Source organism: Mixophyes fleayi, chromosome 7 (genome assembly GCF_038048845.1).
Source record: "Mixophyes fleayi isolate aMixFle1 chromosome 7, aMixFle1.hap1, whole genome shotgun sequence".
Classification (NCBI taxonomy): domain Eukaryota; kingdom Metazoa; phylum Chordata; class Amphibia; order Anura; family Limnodynastidae; genus Mixophyes; species Mixophyes fleayi.
The window spans coordinates 73,097,239-73,116,635 of NC_134408.1; the positions used below are offsets into that span (position 1 = coordinate 73,097,239).

Consider the following 19,397-nt stretch of genomic DNA (forward strand, 5'->3'; position numbering starts at 1 on the left):
GGCTAACCAGCAGATATTAGGCATCCCGGTGGGTAGTTCTTCTCATAAGATAGCACTATATGCAGATGACGTCTTGTTAACTATTGCTAACCCAAATCTTTCCGTTCCTCCTCTTATAGACGAATTAAATCTCTATGGCCACTTCTCGGGATATAAAGTTAACACTGACAAGACAGAAGTCTTAGGGCTAGATTTACTATCAGGCGCGATGCATGGCGGCTTCAAACCGCCATGCATCGCGGCGGTTTTCCGGCGTGTTTGCATTGCAAACAGCCGGATTTACTAATGGGCGCATTTCAGCTTCAATTTGAAGCCGCCGGCGATGTAACGGCGGGATGTAATGCTCAAAGCCGCCGGCGGCTTTGAATAGAACATGGCGCTTTTGCTTTAAATGACGGCGCTTTTGTGTAAAGGCGGTTTTTTTGAAAATTACACCTGTCTCCTGGCCTGTTACTATTGGCTATTTTAAAAATCAGGAAATTTGACATCACAAGCCCTATATTAACCACTGGCCTGACACTTTTTCTTTGATAGGGGTTTGAGGAGTTTTGTGAGAGGAGTTTGGAGGATAGTGGTTTGCTGAGAGTTGGTGAGAGTTGGAGTTTGGTGGATTGGTGGAGCGATATCTGTTTGAAGTGTGAGTAGTCCTGTGGTTTTTTCCTGTTTTGTACATTTATTTTCTCATTTATTTTCTGTCTTGTATTTTTTGTATTTGACTTGTCCTTTGTCTGTGTTACTTGTGTGTGACTGTGTGGAGAGTGTGTCTGTAGGTAGTGTAGTTTGTTCTTTGTGTTTGTAAGTCCTTCAGTGTTTTGTGTTTTTCTGTCTTCTGGGTAAAAATGTCCAGAGATAGGAGGGGAGAACAGGCTGAGGAGAGGGAGATGGAGGTTGAGGGGTCAGAGGAGGGAGAGGGAGAGGTTGAGGAGACAGGACAGGGCAGGAAGACCAAGACAGGGAGGAATGTGCGCTTCTCACATGATGAGAATTGTGTGTTGGTGCACAACATCATTCCCTGCTACGAGGTCATCCTAGGGAACCTGGCAGCCCAGACTCCTCTAAGGCGGCGTCACCAACTGTGGGGGAGAGCCTGTGATGCCGTGAACGCGGTGGGCCCACTGAAGCGGACAGTGGCGCACTGCCGCAAGCGCTTCTCAGACATCAAGAGGAGGCTTAAAGAGAAGATGGCCCAGGAAAGGAGGTCGACAAGGCGCACGGGTGGTGGCCCCCCACTTCGTATGGAGTACACCACGTACGAGGAGGAGCTGCGCCAGATAATGCCGGCTGAAATTGTAGAGGGCATAAATGTCCAGGACACCGACTCGCCCTCTTTTGGCCAAGTAGTTGGTGAGTTATTTGTTTTTTTTAACCTAACAGTATTTTAACTGCTTTTCTCTTTTTAAAACTGCTTTTCTCTTTTTAAAACTGCTTTTCTCTTTTTAAAACTGCTTTTCTCTTTGCAAACGTTTTTTCTTCTTATTTTTTTTTTTTTTTGATTTTCAAAGTGTATTTTTGCCTCTAATAGTTTGTAAAGGTTTTTTTTTCTCATAGAAAAAAAAATACAAAAATTGCAAACACATTTGTGCAATAAACAGTATATTTGGAAATTGTTTTTTTCTGGAAATACATTGTATGCTTTTTCTAATACATCCAGAATCGCCAGGACCGCAGTTCAGTCCCAGTGCCAGACCTACACCTCCACCTTCAGCGAGAGATTCGGGCACAGACGAGCAAGCAGGTGCGTGATTTCTGTTTAGGAGAGAAATAATGGAGTTACTTGATTTTCTGTGCAAATGTTGCTGTCAATGTTTTTTTTTTTTTTCTTTTTATTGTTTGCAATGAGAAGTTAGGGCTACATTTTACTAAACTGATATGTTGCCTATAGAAACCCATCAGAATATACCTTTACTTTATTTATTGCATTCAACAAAATGACAGCTAAAATCTGATTGGTTGCTATAGGCAACATCTCCACTTTTGATACCATGCAGTTTAGTCAAAATAACCCAGCATGTACTACACAGTCCAAATGATAATGGGTATTAAAAGGATAATAAGTGCATCCGTAAGCAGGTAGCATAGGACTAGAAATCAGGAATGCAAACATTGTGAAAGAATCTGTAGTTGCTAAAGATTATTATTTCCTATCCAGTGTTCAGAATGCAATATACAAACATATTATATACTATATACTTACCGCCATTTTTCATACACAGGGCCCTCTTCATATCAGCCACCTCAGGCAGAGTCCCTGGAAATGTCCCCTGAGCCAGAGGATCTAACAACCATCACCCTGGTAACAGTGGATGCCCCTGTGTCTGGCCTCCAGGAAGTTTCACCTGGCCCTGCTGAACCATCACACCACCAACCTGCACCTGAAACTATGGACCCAGCCAGAGAAATGGCGCTGTCTATTGGCGCATTCCAGCAGCAACAGACATTATTCATGGACAGGCAAACTCGCCACATGTCCCAAATTGCGGCCCAGTTGAGGCGGATACACCGCTCCAATAGTCAACTCCCTGCTAGAATCAACCGTCTGGCAACAGCTTTAGAACAGACCAATGTGCAGCTGGCCCAAATGACTGGGGCTGTGGAGGCCTTACATTCCACAGTACGTGAGGGGAATGCCAATGTGACCCGGCTGGCAGGGCAACTACATTCAGAAATTGTAGCCCGTTTACCGGCACCTATCTCTTCAGCCACCACCAGTACCGCTAGTACGCCTAGCACATCTGTACAGAGTACTCCTCCAAGGAGAGGTGCTCGCACCAGGGGTGGGCGAGGGAGGGGAGAGAGTGGCACCAAGCATTGTGATATGCCTGCAAAAAGACGTCGCTAGTGCAATAATTATTATTGCTTCATGTTTTCACAAGTTTGCGTAAGCATTATACGTTATTATTTATTGTGTTCTGCAATAAATGCAGTTAAATTTCTATGGTGTCAGTGTTTCTTTTCTGCTAATTAAACAAGAGTATACTGATGTTTTAAAAACTATGCACTAATTTCACTTAAACATTGACCTCTGACTGTCACAATCCAGGGATGTTCATATTTACCACATGAGGAGTACACACTATCCTGTTTTTAAAGGTTCCAATTTACAAAACATTTAAAATAAAATATACAAATTGCACTCACATAAAACACATTTTTGAGCAAAAAATGTTTTTCATACTATGTACTTACACGTAAAGTAGTTTGCAATTAGACGGTCTCTAATCTCCCTTACGCCCTCTGTGCTCTGCACATCACCAGATGTGACACGGACCCCTTCTTCTTCACTGTCTACTGCAATAATCGGTGGGGTAAGTTGATGTATTGCTAGATTATGTATCAAACAGCCAGCCAGGATAATATCAGACCCCTTTTCAGGTGCATACATAGCCACCCAACCAGATTATTCTAGTAACCTGAACCTAGTTTACCAAAGTACAAAAGTACGCTATAACACCCCTCTACTAAATCAGTAAATAAATTGCATGGTGGGAAGACACAAGAGAAAAAGAAACCAAAACAACACTGCAATTACAAGACACTGGCCTTTTAACATATACAATCCCAAAGGAAAAAACTTTGAACATGAAATGGCCCTTTTCCTTCTGTTCTGATTGCCAAAATATCTGAAACAGCACACTGTTTGAACAATCTCGCCGCTCACAAGCAGCGCTTTCATTTTGGTCTATTGAATGGCGGTTTTCCGGCGGCTTTATAAACCCCCTAATAGTAAATCCGGCTGTTTGTATGTTGAACATTGTTGAAACCGTCATGGCGCTTTATACAGAGGCGGGTTTGGAAACATCATTTCTGGCCGTTTGGACGGCGGGTTTAGCCTTAGTAAATCCGGCGATGGCTAAACCGCCGCCAAACCCGCCGAAAGTCGGCGGGTTTACAAACACGCCTGTTAGTAAATCTAGCCCAAGGTGTCTTTAGAAAGTTCTTTCCCATTTAACTGGTGCCTCAATGCGTTCTGTGGTGTAGTTTAACTCCCTCCAGGGTCTGGGTCAAGATTGAGGCTGAGAGTCTGGGTATGCTTTCCCTATCTACTCTCCTATGGCTCCCACGGGCTGGTCGACCAAAACGTGTCTCACTTTATCCGGTCATTACACATTCCCTGGTGGTCTGGGACTCATGCTCCCAGAAATTTGGCCTCTCCCCCCATCCCTCTCCCCTAATTCCTTTGTTTAACTCCTCAGACTTTGCTCCAGGCCTTATTTCTAACGCATTCTCCTCGTGGACCTCACAAAGGGGCCGTTTCTTAAACGATCTCACCTCTACGGCTGCGTTCACCTCGTTTTCTGACATCCAATCGCGAATAAATATTCCCACTAAATTATTCTACCAATTCCTCCAGCTCCGCCATTTTCACCACACTGCCAAAACTCGCCTCTCCTCCCGCCCACTTACTACATTTGAACATCTCTGTCTCTGTCAGTCCTCTGCGAAAGGCCTTATGTCACTCACCGGACTGTGAGTGCTTCTTCCCGGACATTTAGGAACCGTGGCCGTCCTCCATCCTGAGGGACTGCGCATGCGCAGCCCTTTCCAAACCTTCAGTGTATGTTCCTTTAACTTAATTGGCAGATCAGGCAACCTCCCTATATTAAGCACCTGTGGTCAACACCACGTTGCCTGATCTTGGAGTCTCATTCCCCATGAGTCTCTGAAGGTGTTCCTGTGTTTCCTTGTTTATTCAGCCCTGCTGATTCCTGTGGTTTCCAAACCACTTCTACCTCTGTGGTTTCCAAACCACTTCTGCTACTGTGGTTCCCATACCACTTCTACCATCTACTGTATCATCGTGACTGTGAGCTGATTCCTATCCGCTGCCTCCGTGCACTACAGTCTTCTAATCACTTCAACTCTACCATGTATCATTGGGACTGTTAGCTGATGCCTATCCGCTGCCTCCGTGCATTACAGGCTTCAACCACATCCACTCACCTGTTCATGATTGTGACTGCCAGCTGATTCCTATCCGCTGCCTCCGTGCACTACAGGCTTCAACCTGCAACTCGTCTGTGTTTCATCATCGTGACTGTTTGGCTGATTCCTATCCGCTGCCTCCGTGCACTACAGTCTTCAACCTGCAACTCGCCTGTGTTTCATCATCGTGACTGCTAGCTGATTCCTACCCGCTGCCTCTGTGCGCTTCAGTCTTCAGTCCTTGTCAACTCTACCGTGTTTCCTTGAGTCTGCTGCCACTATTGCTACCCGCTACTCTCCGTGATCATCTGTTCCAGTTCAACTCTGCTCCGGTGTCCCATCGTTACTGCACCTGCTGGTTGCTATTGGTTACCTCCGTGTTCCCGCAGAGACCCGCTGCTGTTACTTCTCAGCGCTACTCATCCATCTACTGCTGATCCGCTCTCCACGCCTTCCGGTGTTCCCTGCTGGTCTACCTACCTGTGCGCTGCACCTGCTAGACCCCTGCTTCACCCATCCAGGGACTTGTATCCTGCTGGCCTCCTGCCCTTCAGGTATCTCTGCACTCCTGTCTGACTGCCTTCTCCTGAACCACGGTATGCATACTTCCCATTGACTGTGCTGTGTATTGCATACCTTGCTGGACTGTGTTGGTTCTCCTCTGGAGTGTACTATCCGCTGAGTCTATTGCCATCATTGACTGTGTTGGTTCTCCTCTGGAGTGTACTATCTGCTGACTCTACTGCCATCATTGACTGTGTTATCTCATGCCGGATTACTTCAAGAGACTTTCTATATTGGCAGTGTTGTTCAGTCATTTATACATTTATATTGTGCATATTACTGTGGATCAAAGTCAAGGTGCCCGTGTATATATTGTGTTGCAGTCTCTCCCCGTGCACCTCCTCACATATATATTCAGTAGTACAACTTGCTAGTGGCAGACCACTGACTCCTGTTTACAGTTTCACCTGTTCCAGTATCCTCTCACATAGCAGTGGTACAACTTGCTAACGCAGACCACTGACTCCCCGGATACCTCCACTTGGATTCCATTCCTTCACTCAGACAGCGGTACAACTTGCTATCCGCAGACCGCTGACTCTCATCACCTCCTCGTTCTGTTGGACATTCCTCCTCACTATAGCAGTGGTACAACTTGCTCCCGCAGACCACTGACTACCTTCACGTGTCCTTTGTCCATACAGTTCCTCGTGTATTACTACCTCCATATTGCCAGTGCTGCTAGTCATAGACTTTCCTGAGCATCTCATCATCTGCTATTTCCTGTTCCGTGATCACCCTGCTACCAGAGTACCATATTACCACCTATACTGCTTTGGTAAGCCTATCACCTGGTGATCCCTGGGTAAAGACTCCTAGTGCCCGTGACAGTAAGATCAGGCCATGACAGACCCAGATACGGAACCTACTGCTAAAGAGATGCTGCAGCATCTGGTCAGCCGTGTGGAGCAACAGGATGCTCGCCAACAGCTGTTACTTCAATGTTACCAATCGTTAACCTCCCAAGGAACATCTGGACAGACTGTTACAGCTAGTATTGAAGCTCCTGTGCTTTCCTCCGTTTCCCCAGTGCCATCCCAGGTGTCTACAGCTCCTACGCTTCACCTGCCTACTCCGTCAAAATATGACGGGGACCCCAAAACTTGTAGAGGTTTCCTTAACCAATGTTCAGTCCATTTTGAACTCCAACCTCAAAATTTTTCTACCCATCGTTCCAGAGTGGCCTATCTTATCTCATTGTTTTCTGGACAAGCCCTGGCTTGGGCCTCCCCTCTGTGGGAAAGAAACGATCCAATTCTACAAGATAGTGCCAAATTCATTTCCACGTTCCGAAGTGTGTTCGATGAACCAGGTCGTGTGACCTCCGCTGCTTCCAGCATTCTTCGTTTGCGACAAGGCTCCCATACAGTAGGACAGTATGTCATTCAATTTAGGATCTTAGCCTCTGAACTTCAGTGGAACACTGAAGCATTAGTTGCCGCCTTCTGGCAGGGGCTCTCCGATAAAATTAAAGATGCACTGACTACCCAAGAGCTTCCTTCGTCACTAGAAGATTTGATCTCTCTTTGCCATCGTGTAGACATGAGATTTCGTGAAAGAGAATCTGAGAAAACAACTTCTGCTAAAGCACCTCTTCGTTTAAACCCTCAATTTCGTCCAGTTTCACCTTCTGTGATTCCCATGGAGATAGGACGTTCCAAATTATCTTTAGAAGAGAGGAAACGAAGAGTAAAGAATAGACTCTGTATCTATTGTGCTGATTCCACACATATGCTCAGTTCTTGCCCTAAGAAATCGGGAAATGCCAGGCCCTAACTAGTTCTGGAGAGGTGAAGTTAGGGTCCCTGGAGTCCTCTCCATTGTCTATGAAATCTAAAGTCTGCGCTTTCGATGTTACGATTTCCTTTGCTACCAAATCCTTTGAGTCACAGGCATTGATTGATTCCGGAGCAGCAGGAAATTTCATTTCTAAATCACTAGTGAATCAATGGTCCCTACCAGTGATCACTTTAAAAACACCCATTACTGTGACGGCTATAGATGGATCACGTCTCATCAATGGTCTCATCACCCAGAGTACGTCTCCAGTAACCCTTCAGATTGGTGTACTACACCATGAAGAAATTTCGTTTTTAATTCTTCCTGTTACGACAAGTCCGATTGTCTTAGGCCTTCCATGGCTTCAATGTCACTCTCCCCAGATTGACTGGCGCACCCCTCAAGTTACGTCTTGGGGGCCTGAATGTCACCATCGTTGTCTCTCTCAAGTTATTCCTCTTAAAGTACAGCAATCTTCCATCTCATCTTCCTCCCCGGGACTCCCTCCTCAGTATGCTTCATTTGCCGATGTGTTTGATAAAGCTCAGTCTGAACGTCTTCCTCCTCATCGTTCTTGGGATTGTCCGATCGACCTTCTACCTGGCAAGACTCCTCCCAGGGGTCGGGTCTATCCTCTCTCGTTACCTGAAACTCAAGCCACATCTGAGTACATACAGGAGAATCTCCAGCGTGGGTTCATTCGACCTTCCACCTCTCCCGCTGGAGCTGGGTTCTTCTTCGTCAAAAAGAAGGATGGATCATTACGCCCTTGTATAGATTTTCGTGGACTCAACGCCATTACTATTAAGAATCGGTATCCCATTCCGCTGATCACTGAGCTATTTGATCGCATCAAGGGAGCTCGGATATTTACTAAGTTGGATCTTCGTGGTGCCTACAATTTAATTAGAATCCGTTCCGGTGACGAATGGAAGACCGCGTTTAACACCAGAGATGGGCATTACGAATATTTAGTAATGCCCTTCGGGCTGTGTAATGCCCCCGCGGTTTTCCAGGGTTTCATCAATGAGATCTTTCGGGACTTATTATATGTATGTGTCGTTGTCTACCTGGACGACATATTGATCTTCTCACAGGACCTGCCTTCTCATCACCAACATGTGGCAGAGGTCCTCTCCAGACTACGGAAAAACTCGTTGTTCTGTAAATTGGAAAAATGTTCATTCGAGTTACCCCAGATTCCATTCTTGGGGTATATAGTTTCCGGAGTTGGCCTGAAGATGGATCCAGACAAAGTAAATGCTGTACTACATTGGCCTCAGCCAACTACTCTTCGTGCCATCCAGCGTTTTTTAGGTTTTGCCAATTACTATAGACGCTTCATTCAAGACTTCTCATCCATTGCATCTCCCATTGTGGCCTTAACTCGGAAAGGGGCTAATACTAAGCAATGGTCATCTGAGGCTCTCCAAGCCTTTCAAATCCTCAAAGAGTCCTTCTCGTCTGCTCCCATTCTGCGACAACCTGATGTGACACTCCCCTTCTTCCTAGAAGTAGATGCCTCTAATGTGGGCTTAGGAGCTATTCTCTCCCAACGCTCGGAGCAACAAAAATTACATCCTTGTGCCTTCTACTCTCGGGGTCTTCTGCCCGCAGAGAAAAACTATACTATCGGGGACAAGGAGTTGCTGGCCATCAAAGCTGCATTAGAGGAATGGAGATACTTGTTGGAAGGAGCTCGCCATCCGGTGACGATCTTCACGGATCATAAGAACTTGTCATATTTGCAATCTGCTCAATGCTTGAACCCTCGTCAAGCAAGATGGTCTCTTTTCTTTTCCCGTTTTGAATTAATTATAACCTTCAAACCAGCTGCTAAGAACAAGAAAGCTGACGCTCTATCTCGAGCTTTTGTGACGTCCTCTGATGTAGAAGAGGTTCCCAACCATGCTATTCTAGACCCCAAATGTATTTCTCTGGCTGCTTCATCCACCAAAATGCTACCATTTGGGAAGACCCTCGTGCCTCCTACTCTGAGGAGGAAAATCCTTTCGTGGTTCCATGCCTCTCGTTTTTCTGGACACGCCGGTGAACATAAGACCTTTGAGATTCTCTCTCGTAGTTACTGGTGGCCTTCAATGAGGAGAGACGTCAAAGAGTTTATTGCTTCCTGTGATTTATGTTCTCAGTTCAAATCCTCCCGCAGAACTCCAGCAGGGTTGCTGCGACCACTACCCATTCCGTCCAAGCCTTGGACCCATATTAGTATGGATTTCGTTACTGATTTGCCACCAAGTAAGAATCACAATACTATTTGGGTAGTGGTAGACAGATTTTCGAAGATGGCTCATTTCGTCCCTCTGTCCGGTTTACCTTCCTCGTCTACTCTGGCTGAACATTTCATTAAAGAAATCTTCCGCATCCATGGATGTCCGTCTGAGATTGTGTCAGATAGAGGAGTACAATTCGTTTCCAGATTCTGGCGGGCCCTTTGTAAAACCTTGGGCATACGATTAGCACTCTCATCGTCTTACCATCCGCAATCTAACGGACAAACGGAACGAGTCAATCAAGATCTTGAGACTTTTATTAGGATGTTCTCTTCAGCCAACCAAGACAACTGGGTAGGATTGCTCCCTTGGGCTGAATTCGCCCATAACAACATGTACCATGAGTCATCATCCAAAACTCCATTCTTTGTGGTCTACGGTCACCATCCGTCTTTTCCGGAATTTCCTGCCCTCCCGCCCACCCAAGTTCCTGCTGTGGAGACTGCTTGTCAGACCTTCAAAAATATCTGGTCTCAGGTCAAAACCTGTTTAAAGAAGACATCTAACAAATATAAGTCTTTCGCAGATAAGAAGAGGCGGGCTATTCCACCACTAAAAATTGGAGATCGTGTCTGGTTATCTACCAAAAATATTCGTTTGAAGGTTCCATCTATGAAATTCGCCCCTCGTTTTATTGGTCCATATAGGATCATTCAAGTTATCAATCCAGTATGTGTTAAACTTCTTCTTCCTAAGAATCTTCGGATCTCCAATGCCTTCCATGTGTCCTTGCTCAAACCTCTTATCATCAACCGTTTCTCGACTCCTTCCTCAGCACCGCAGCCAGTTCAAGTTCATCAGGAGGAGGATTTCGAGATTACTGAGGTATTGGATGCAAAAATTTCGCGAGGAGTCCTCCGTTTCCTCGTTCATTGGAAGGGCTTTGGTCCTGAAGAGCGTTCATGGATCAAAGCTGAAGATCTTAATGCTCCTGCCCTTCTGAAGAAGTTTTATTCCAAAAATCCGGACAAGCCCGGTTCCAGGCGTTCTGTGCCCACCTTTAAAAGGGGGGGTACTGTCACTCACCGGACTGTGAGTGCTTCTTCCCGGACATTTAGGAACCGTGGCCGTCCTCCATCCTGAGGGACTGCGCATGCGCAGCCCTTTCCAAACCTTCAGTGTATGTTCCTTTAACTTAATTGGCAGATCAGGCAACCTCCCTATATTAAGCACCTGTGGTCAACACCACGTTGCCTGATCTTGGAGTCTCATTCCCCATGAGTCTCTGAAGGTGTTCCTGTGTTTCCTTGTTTATTCAGCCCTGCTGATTCCTGTGGTTTCCAAACCACTTCTACCTCTGTGGTTTCCAAACCACTTCTGCTACTGTGGTTCCCATACCACTTCTACCATCTACTGTATCATCGTGACTGTGAGCTGATTCCTATCCGCTGCCTCCGTGCACTACAGTCTTCTAATCACTTCAACTCTACCATGTATCATTGGGACTGTTAGCTGATGCCTATCCGCTGCCTCCGTGCATTACAGGCTTCAACCACATCCACTCACCTGTTCATGATTGTGACTGCCAGCTGATTCCTATCCGCTGCCTCCGTGCACTACAGGCTTCAACCTGCAACTCGTCTGTGTTTCATCATCGTGACTGTTTGGCTGATTCCTATCCGCTGCCTCCGTGCACTACAGTCTTCAACCTGCAACTCGCCTGTGTTTCATCATCGTGACTGCTAGCTGATTCCTACCCGCTGCCTCTGTGCGCTTCAGTCTTCAGTCCTTGTCAACTCTACCGTGTTTCCTTGAGTCTGCTGCCACTATTGCTACCCGCTACTCTCCGTGATCATCTGTTCCAGTTCAACTCTGCTCCGGTGTCCCATCGTTACTGCACCTGCTGGTTGCTATTGGTTACCTCCGTGTTCCCGCAGAGACCCGCTGCTGTTACTTCTCAGCGCTACTCATCCATCTACTGCTGATCCGCTCTCCACGCCTTCCGGTGTTCCCTGCTGGTCTACCTACCTGTGCGCTGCACCTGCTAGACCCCTGCTTCACCCATCCAGGGACTTGTATCCTGCTGGCCTCCTGCCCTTCAGGTATCTCTGCACTCCTGTCTGACTGCCTTCTCCTGAACCACGGTATGCATACTTCCCATTGACTGTGCTGTGTATTGCATACCTTGCTGGACTGTGTTGGTTCTCCTCTGGAGTGTACTATCCGCTGAGTCTATTGCCATCATTGACTGTGTTGGTTCTCCTCTGGAGTGTACTATCTGCTGACTCTACTGCCATCATTGACTGTGTTATCTCATGCCGGATTACTTCAAGAGACTTTCTATATTGGCAGTGTTGTTCAGTCATTTATACATTTATATTGTGCATATTACTGTGGATCAAAGTCAAGGTGCCCGTGTATATATTGTGTTGCAGTCTCTCCCCGTGCACCTCCTCACATATATATTCAGTAGTACAACTTGCTAGTGGCAGACCACTGACTCCTGTTTACAGTTTCACCTGTTCCAGTATCCTCTCACATAGCAGTGGTACAACTTGCTAACGCAGACCACTGACTCCCCGGATACCTCCACTTGGATTCCATTCCTTCACTCAGACAGCGGTACAACTTGCTATCCGCAGACCGCTGACTCTCATCACCTCCTCGTTCTGTTGGACATTCCTCCTCACTATAGCAGTGGTACAACTTGCTCCCGCAGACCACTGACTACCTTCACGTGTCCTTTGTCCATACAGTTCCTCGTGTATTACTACCTCCATATTGCCAGTGCTGCTAGTCATAGACTTTCCTGAGCATCTCATCATCTGCTATTTCCTGTTCCGTGATCACCCTGCTACCAGAGTACCATATTACCACCTATACTGCTTTGGTAAGCCTATCACCTGGTGATCCCTGGGTAAAGACTCCTAGTGCCCGTGACACCTTATTTCAATGTTTTACTATGAACTTGCCCCACCTTCCTCAGACCTTAGAGTCTCGCACGAACTGGCCTGGGAACATGACATTGGTGAAGTTCTTTTGAGCGAGGAATGGTCGGAGATATATGAGAATGCTGCCTCCAGCTCAATCTGCGTTAAAATAAAAGTGAATGTTTATAAGGTATTGTACCGTTGGTACTACTTTCCCTCCCGGATTCAAAAAATTCTTCCAGACTCTTCTAAACGCTGTTGGCGTGGGTGCTCCCATGAGGGTAACTTTATCCATATATGGTGGACTTGTCCCAAATTATCAAACTTTTAGGCCAAGATTAAACACCTGATCCAATCGATTCTCCAGGTAGCGATACCATTAGAGCCTAAATTTTTTCTCTTGCCCTTGGGAGCGCCCGCGGCAACTCGACATAAGAACAAGCTAGCTAGGCACATCTTATCGGCAGCTACCTGCCAAATTGCAGCAGACTGAAGGCAGCAGTCTCCACCTTCACTTCAGGCTGTTATTAAAAGAGTATGGCAGATTCAGCGCCTGGAATGCATGACCAGCATCATCAATAGGACGTCAAGATCGTTCACTAATGTATGGAGCCCATGGCTCTCGTTTTTTCAGGCCTACTCCCCTTTCACATGACTCTACACCTACATATATCCGTCCTCTTTTCGTGAACCCCTTTTCTTCCTTTTCTTTTTTCTTTCTTTTCCTTTTCTGTTCTGACTAGTCTCCCTTATCTTTTCTTCCTGCGTCATGCCTTTCTCTGTCGCGGCATTTCGCTCTCTCCTTTACATCTTAAAAAATCTATGGTCAATTATTATACATGCAATCTGACCTCGTTGCACTGATTCTTTACGATATTCTGTTGATTTTATATAATGTTTTATGTGATGTGCTTTTTTTTTTTGTTCTGTTGTTGGCATTGCATATCGGTTTTGTTTGTTATTTGACCTCTCAAAAATGAAAACTTAAAAAAAAAAAAAAAAAAAAAAGAAGGCATCAACAGACTTTAACTGAGGACTTGTAGGGGCAAGGCTGAATGCCCAGGATTGAGGGTCTCCCTGCAGAAGGGATATGATGATGCCAACCTTTTGAAGCTCTGATCCAGATGAGCGAGGCCTAAGGCGGAAGTACAGCTTGCATCTTTCCTTAAAATTGCGAAATAAAGTTCTATCTCCGAAGAACCGGTCTGGCAGATTCAATTAAGGTTCTGCAGAAAAGGCCAAGGGAGCTTGCTGGGCTTGTGAGGCTCTGGCAGTTTCCTCTTGCGCAGACAACCGCTGCGACAGGCCTTGGACTATTTGGGATAGTGTTTGAATTTGGCCGGCCAAAACTTGAGCAGGAGAAAGATTTGTCCCGCTTTCATCCGTGGGAGCAGTACCACTCTTCACTGGCCGGTTATAATGTTACGACAACCAGTGCGGTATAAACTTGTAGAACAGGTGACGAGGTCTTCACCTATAGCAGCCGCCTTTGCCGTAGAGACTGTTATGCTCACAGGTACTCAGATGCCCCCAGGTCTTAAACTCTAAGTAGTATAAGTTTATACTCACAAGGCTGTGCACAGGTACACGGAACGGAGGCAGGCCAGCGATCTTGCAGACCGGGCGGAGCACCAGAGGCGATGTCAGGTTCCAGCAGGGTCGGGGTCACAGGAAAAGGTTCAGATCCAGGGACAGGCGATAAGTCAAGGTCACAGGCAAAGGTTCACGATCCAGGTACAGGCAAATAGGTCAAGGTCACAGGCAAAGGTTCAAGATCCAGGGACAGGCAATAGGTCATACATGGAAAATCCAATCAAAGGTACACAGCAGCAAGGTACAGGAGCAGGCTATAAACTAGAACACAGAACTATAACCGGCAGGGAGGCTAATCCAATGGCACTGGCCAATGGGGGAAAAGAACTAACCAGCCCTAAGGGCTGTCATAATAAAATACACATGGAGTAGCGTGCGCGCCCGGCTGCACCTAATGCCGGGACGCTATCAACTGCAACGTCCCGACCGTTGCGTAGGCCGAGACGGGACCCGGAAGTGACGTCCCGGTCGTCATAGCAACGGCCGGGACGCAGGTGAGTGAGTTGCGACTGCTGGGCACCGCCGCGGCTCGTAACATCCTCTTTGTGTGTTACCTATAAAACACAGTAGAATTTGCCTGCAAATTCAGAAGAAAAGCCTGCAAGGACTAGTATTTGCATTTTAACACTGACAACTAGCAACGCAGCTCTCCTTTTTGTGTTACCTATATAACACACTTTTTGAGTCAGAATGACAAGGTCTTGCATCATCATGACTGACCTTACAAGAAGACCCACTGACAGTTGCAGAACTAGCACGCATAGAGAAAGGCGAAGGCCTGATTCTTTCTTTGCCACTGCGTTTGTAGAATGGCATGTTGGCAATTTTATTTTTTTCAGCACTTAACTATGCCTTGTTTACAGCTGTTTTTTCTTGGCCAAAAAACACTATGTACTTTTACATAGGCTTTACCAGATGACGTACAGGGATTACTATAATTATGACTGGTGGCAGCAGCTGCTTGCTCTTCTTTGTACTGCTGTGAATCTATTTTGATAACACCTTACACTTTTTGGTGCAAATTCAGAAGAAAAGCCTTGAAGGACTAGTATTTGTATTTCAGCAATGACAATTAGCAATGAAGCAATGGAGCTCTTGTCTTTGGGTGTATATAACACCGTACACTTTTTGGTGCAAATTCAGAAAAAAAGCCTGCAAGGACTAGTTTATTATATTTGTATTTCAGCAATGACAAATTCAGCAATGGAGCTCTTGTCTTTGGGTGTATATAACACCCTACACTTTTTAGTGCGTATTCAGAAAAAAAGCCTGCAAGGACTTGTATATTTGGATTTCAGCAATGACAATTAGCAATGGAGCTTTGTTGAACACTGCTACCACCCTCCTCTTTCACTTCTGTAACTTTGCCTGCCCAACTGCTCTACACTCTATCCTACCTCTTCTGTATCCCTCTCTCAAATGGCGCTAGATCGCCTTGGAGGGCAGTATTTATAGATTCCAAAACTCGCGAGATCCGACGACGTCACAATGATGTTTTGCCTCGTTTTGGAATCCGAAAAAGCTCGAAGGTACAAAGCCGACTCGGTACTCGGATCCCCTAAATTCGGGTGGGCTCGGTTTTTGGGAAACAGAGCCCGCCCATCTCTAGTTTACACATGTTTGACATCAGCACTTATAACACCTAAGAGCAATATATTAGTGAATAACATTACACAGTTGCCTTGGTGAATCTCTCACAATGTATTATAATGGTATGGAACTTTCACCTTGAAAAGAACGGCCGGGGGCCTGGGGGGTAATATCCTCAGCACTATTTTCTAGTAATTTATATTGTTGTACATTTATTATATTGTTATAGATTTTTCAAGTTACTCCTGTATGTTTTGAACTATATATCTATCTCTATATACCACTTGTGAGGCTGGCTGTAAGGCTATATTTGCAGTATGTATCGATATTGTATGGTGTCAATTATGTACACGTTAATTCAATGTTGGAGATTAGCAACAATATAGTCTGTGAAAAACATGTGCATGGTAATGACTAAAATCATCATACATTTGGGTATATCCCTTGTTTTTATTATTATTCCTACTACAATCTAAGTGTATTTTGTCTGTAAGAAGTAAATATTCTATAATGCTGGTAGTAATATACTATGAATTAAGGGCTCGTTCTGCGTGTGCACCCAACTAATAGAGACTTCAGTTGGGAAACACAGTTGTTACATACTCAAACACTTAGGAATGTTAGCTACAAATCTAGGTAGCACTGTATATGGCTCGGTTTATTACTCTGTGTTAGTTATTTTAGGGTAATTTTACCTCTCCTTTATCAAGTCCCTTCAGATATCAGTGAGATAAGATGCTGGTTAACCAGGAGACCAGTAATCAAGACACAGACATGCCAATGTCAAGATAGAACTGAGCTGTGCTCGTTTATTTCTGGCATACATTTATACAAGAAAAAGTGTTTGATCTGGTTATAGAACAGAAACACATGATTGATATTTTCCTGAGTAAATATAAATCTTCTGACAAAGCTAGTTAGTTCTCTTCATGTCACTTTTATGGGTTCTTATCAACTTTCACTGGATCCAGTACTCCCAATGTCCTCATCCATTATCCCCTGTCCTAGGGGTCTTTGAGATAGTTCAAGGCTGGAGCTGGTGATTAAGCTGAATGTACTTTTAAGGCAAATACCAAGATTTTTAACTCCTTCACATATCATTATCACCATCATCATTGAGGACCTAGAAATGCTCTCACAATCTCCCTCCTTTTAATAATATATATAAAAGGTTAAAAATGTTAAGGCCTGAAATGGTGACATCTAACGCTGCCCAGACTAATTTTGTACAGTCTCTTGTGAGAAAGTAAGGGTCTTTCACCATTCACCCGGGACCGAGTAGAGATATCAGCACTTCTTCCCCTGTTTATTCAAAAAGTATCTTTTCTTCATGCCTCTGCTGTAATCTCTGTATATCTTTTCTGAACGTACATGACATATACCAGTTCCCTCCTATCAATATGATCAATACCACAGTGATTATGAGTAGTGGGTGTAATGCCCGTACACAAACACTAGTGTTATGCTGCAACATACATGGTTCAAATACTGCAGTTTGTTGTGGGCAAACAGGTCCCATGTCTGTGTTATCACAGAGATCTAGGTTATGCGTCCAGTGTGACCAGCGTCTTCTTGCAGTGTGATGCGTGCACCCAGGAGTCTCAGTTCTGGAGTTTCACTGATGTTGGGGTGGTCAGCAAGACCTGATACGGACCCTTGAACCTTGGTTCAAAAGTTCTCCTCACGTGTTTCTTTAAGTACACCCAATCGCCAGGTTTCAGCTTATGCGGCTGTAGGTCTGAATCAGACTCTGGAAGTGAAGAAAATGCTAGAACATACAAATAGTTCAAATGGTCAGTTAAACTTCTCATATATCTAGTCAAATCTCCATGTTTATGTTGTAATTGCTGTGGATAATAACACCCTGTCTTTGGTAGTGTTCCAAAAAGTATTTCATAAGGAGACAGCTTGCTATTCCTATTTGGCACAGTTCTTACACTGAACAAGGCTATGGGCAGGCATTCTGGGCATGTTTTTTTTTTAATTTCAGCTATGAATATTCAGTTTCAGTTTCAATGTCCCATTCAACCTTTCTACTCGCCCACTAGCCTGTGGTCTGTACGGCACATGAAAAGCATGTTATGTGTTGTATTATTTCCCCTGTGAAGTGTGTACCTCTATCTGATTCAATTACCTCAGGGACACCATACCTGCACACAATCTCACCAATCAGTTTTTTCGCAGTTGCTTTTGCTGTTGCTTTGGCTACTGGCCAAGTCTCCGGCCATTTACTGAAAAGATCTGTACAGACTAGAACATATTCATATATTCCAGATTTAGGCAGTGGTATATAGTCTATCTGTAGTCTTTGAAAAGGATAAAAGGCTTTTGGAGTGGTACCTTGTGACGTTTTTACCTTTTTTCCTGGATTTGAAGTTCCACAGATCCATCAGGCCTGAACATAGTCTGTAGCAGCTTTTTGAATCCTGGAGCTATCCAATGGTGATGGACCACGCTAGTCATCTGTTCCTTCACCAGGTGTGACTGTCCATGAGCTATCTGTAACATGTGAGGGAACAAAACCTGTGGAAGACAAAGTTTATCATTCAGTTTCCACATACCAGCGCAATCTTCTTGTGCTCCTAATCATTTCCATCTTTCTTTCTCCAATGGTCCTGTTTGTTGAAACTTTTTTAGATCAGTGTAGTCAGACATTTCTTTCTGTACTGTGTATACTTCTCTTTCAGGCTTTCTCTTAGCCGCCTTTTTTTGCTTCTGCATCTGCGCAACGTGTTCCCTTTTGAAACAAAAGTCTCATTCCTTGTATGTGCTTCTATTTTAATTACGGAAACCTTGTGTGGCAATTGCAATGCACTAAACAAGTTTCTTATTAGACTGGCATGCTGTATGACTGTCACGGGCACTAGGAGTCTTGCCCAGGAATTCACCAGATGACTGGGCTTACCAGAGTAGTGAAGTTCACACAACGGTCCTCTGGTAGCAGGGTGACTAGCGGAACATATATCACAGCAGATGGAGAGAGAATGCCAATAAATAATAGAAAAGTCAGTGACTTGCAGCAATCTTTGGTCAATGAATCAGCGACTAGCTGATATAGTGGAAAGGCAGATTTGAACACGGAGATCAGGATGGAAGTGAGTAGATGCAGGGAGGTAGCAGGGAAGTCAGTGGTCTGCGTACAGCAAGTTGTACCACTGCTTATGGTGAAGAGACTTGTCCAGGTGCAGGTAGGTAGCGGGGAAGTCAGTGGTCTGCGTACAGCAAGTTGTACCACTGCTTATGGTGAAGAGACTTGTCCAGGTCTAGGTAGGTAGCAGGGAAGTCAGTGGTCTGCGTACAGCAAGTTGTACCACTGCTTATGGTGAGAAGACTTGTCCAGGTGCAGGTAGGTAGCGGGGAAGTCAGTGGTCTGCGTACAGCAAGTTGTGCCACAGCTTATGGTGAGAAGACTTATCCAAGTGCAGGTAGGTAGCGGGGAAGTCAGTGGTCTGTGTACAGCAAGTTGTACCACTGCTTTTTAGGTGAGGATGTGTACAGGTGTTGATGACTGGAAGCATACAAAGATAATAGGATGCAGACACTGAGAGCACAGAGGAACTTGATCCCAATAGATATGCAGCGTATCCAACAAAGTCTATATAACGGTATGTGTGGCGCTGCTTGGTAGAGACTTGCTCAGCACAGATATGCAGGCCAATAACGGATAGTTAATCACACTTGTGCATATAACGACTGAGTAGTATGGTTAATCCCAAACAGGTATGCAGCGTAACAATAACAGTCTATAGCGGGTATGGAAACCACTGCTGAGAGTGGAAACTTGTCC

The 19,397-nt window shown here is 45.1% G+C and overlaps 1 protein-coding gene across 1 annotated transcript in view; it reads left to right on the forward strand.

Annotated features, from left to right (window-relative positions):
• The first annotated feature begins 512 nt into the window (after positions 1-512).
• LOC142098509 (uncharacterized) overlaps positions 513-19,397 on the forward strand; it is a 33,822-nt gene continuing 14,937 nt past the window's right edge. Inside the window, exons 1-3 of the mRNA XM_075181349.1 lie at positions 513-1,344; positions 1,652-1,735; positions 2,214-2,563. Coding sequence (XP_075037450.1) covers positions 840-1,344; positions 1,652-1,735; positions 2,214-2,563 — 939 coding nt within the window. The 5' untranslated portion in view covers positions 513-839. The remainder of the gene's footprint in view (positions 1,345-1,651; positions 1,736-2,213; positions 2,564-19,397) is intronic.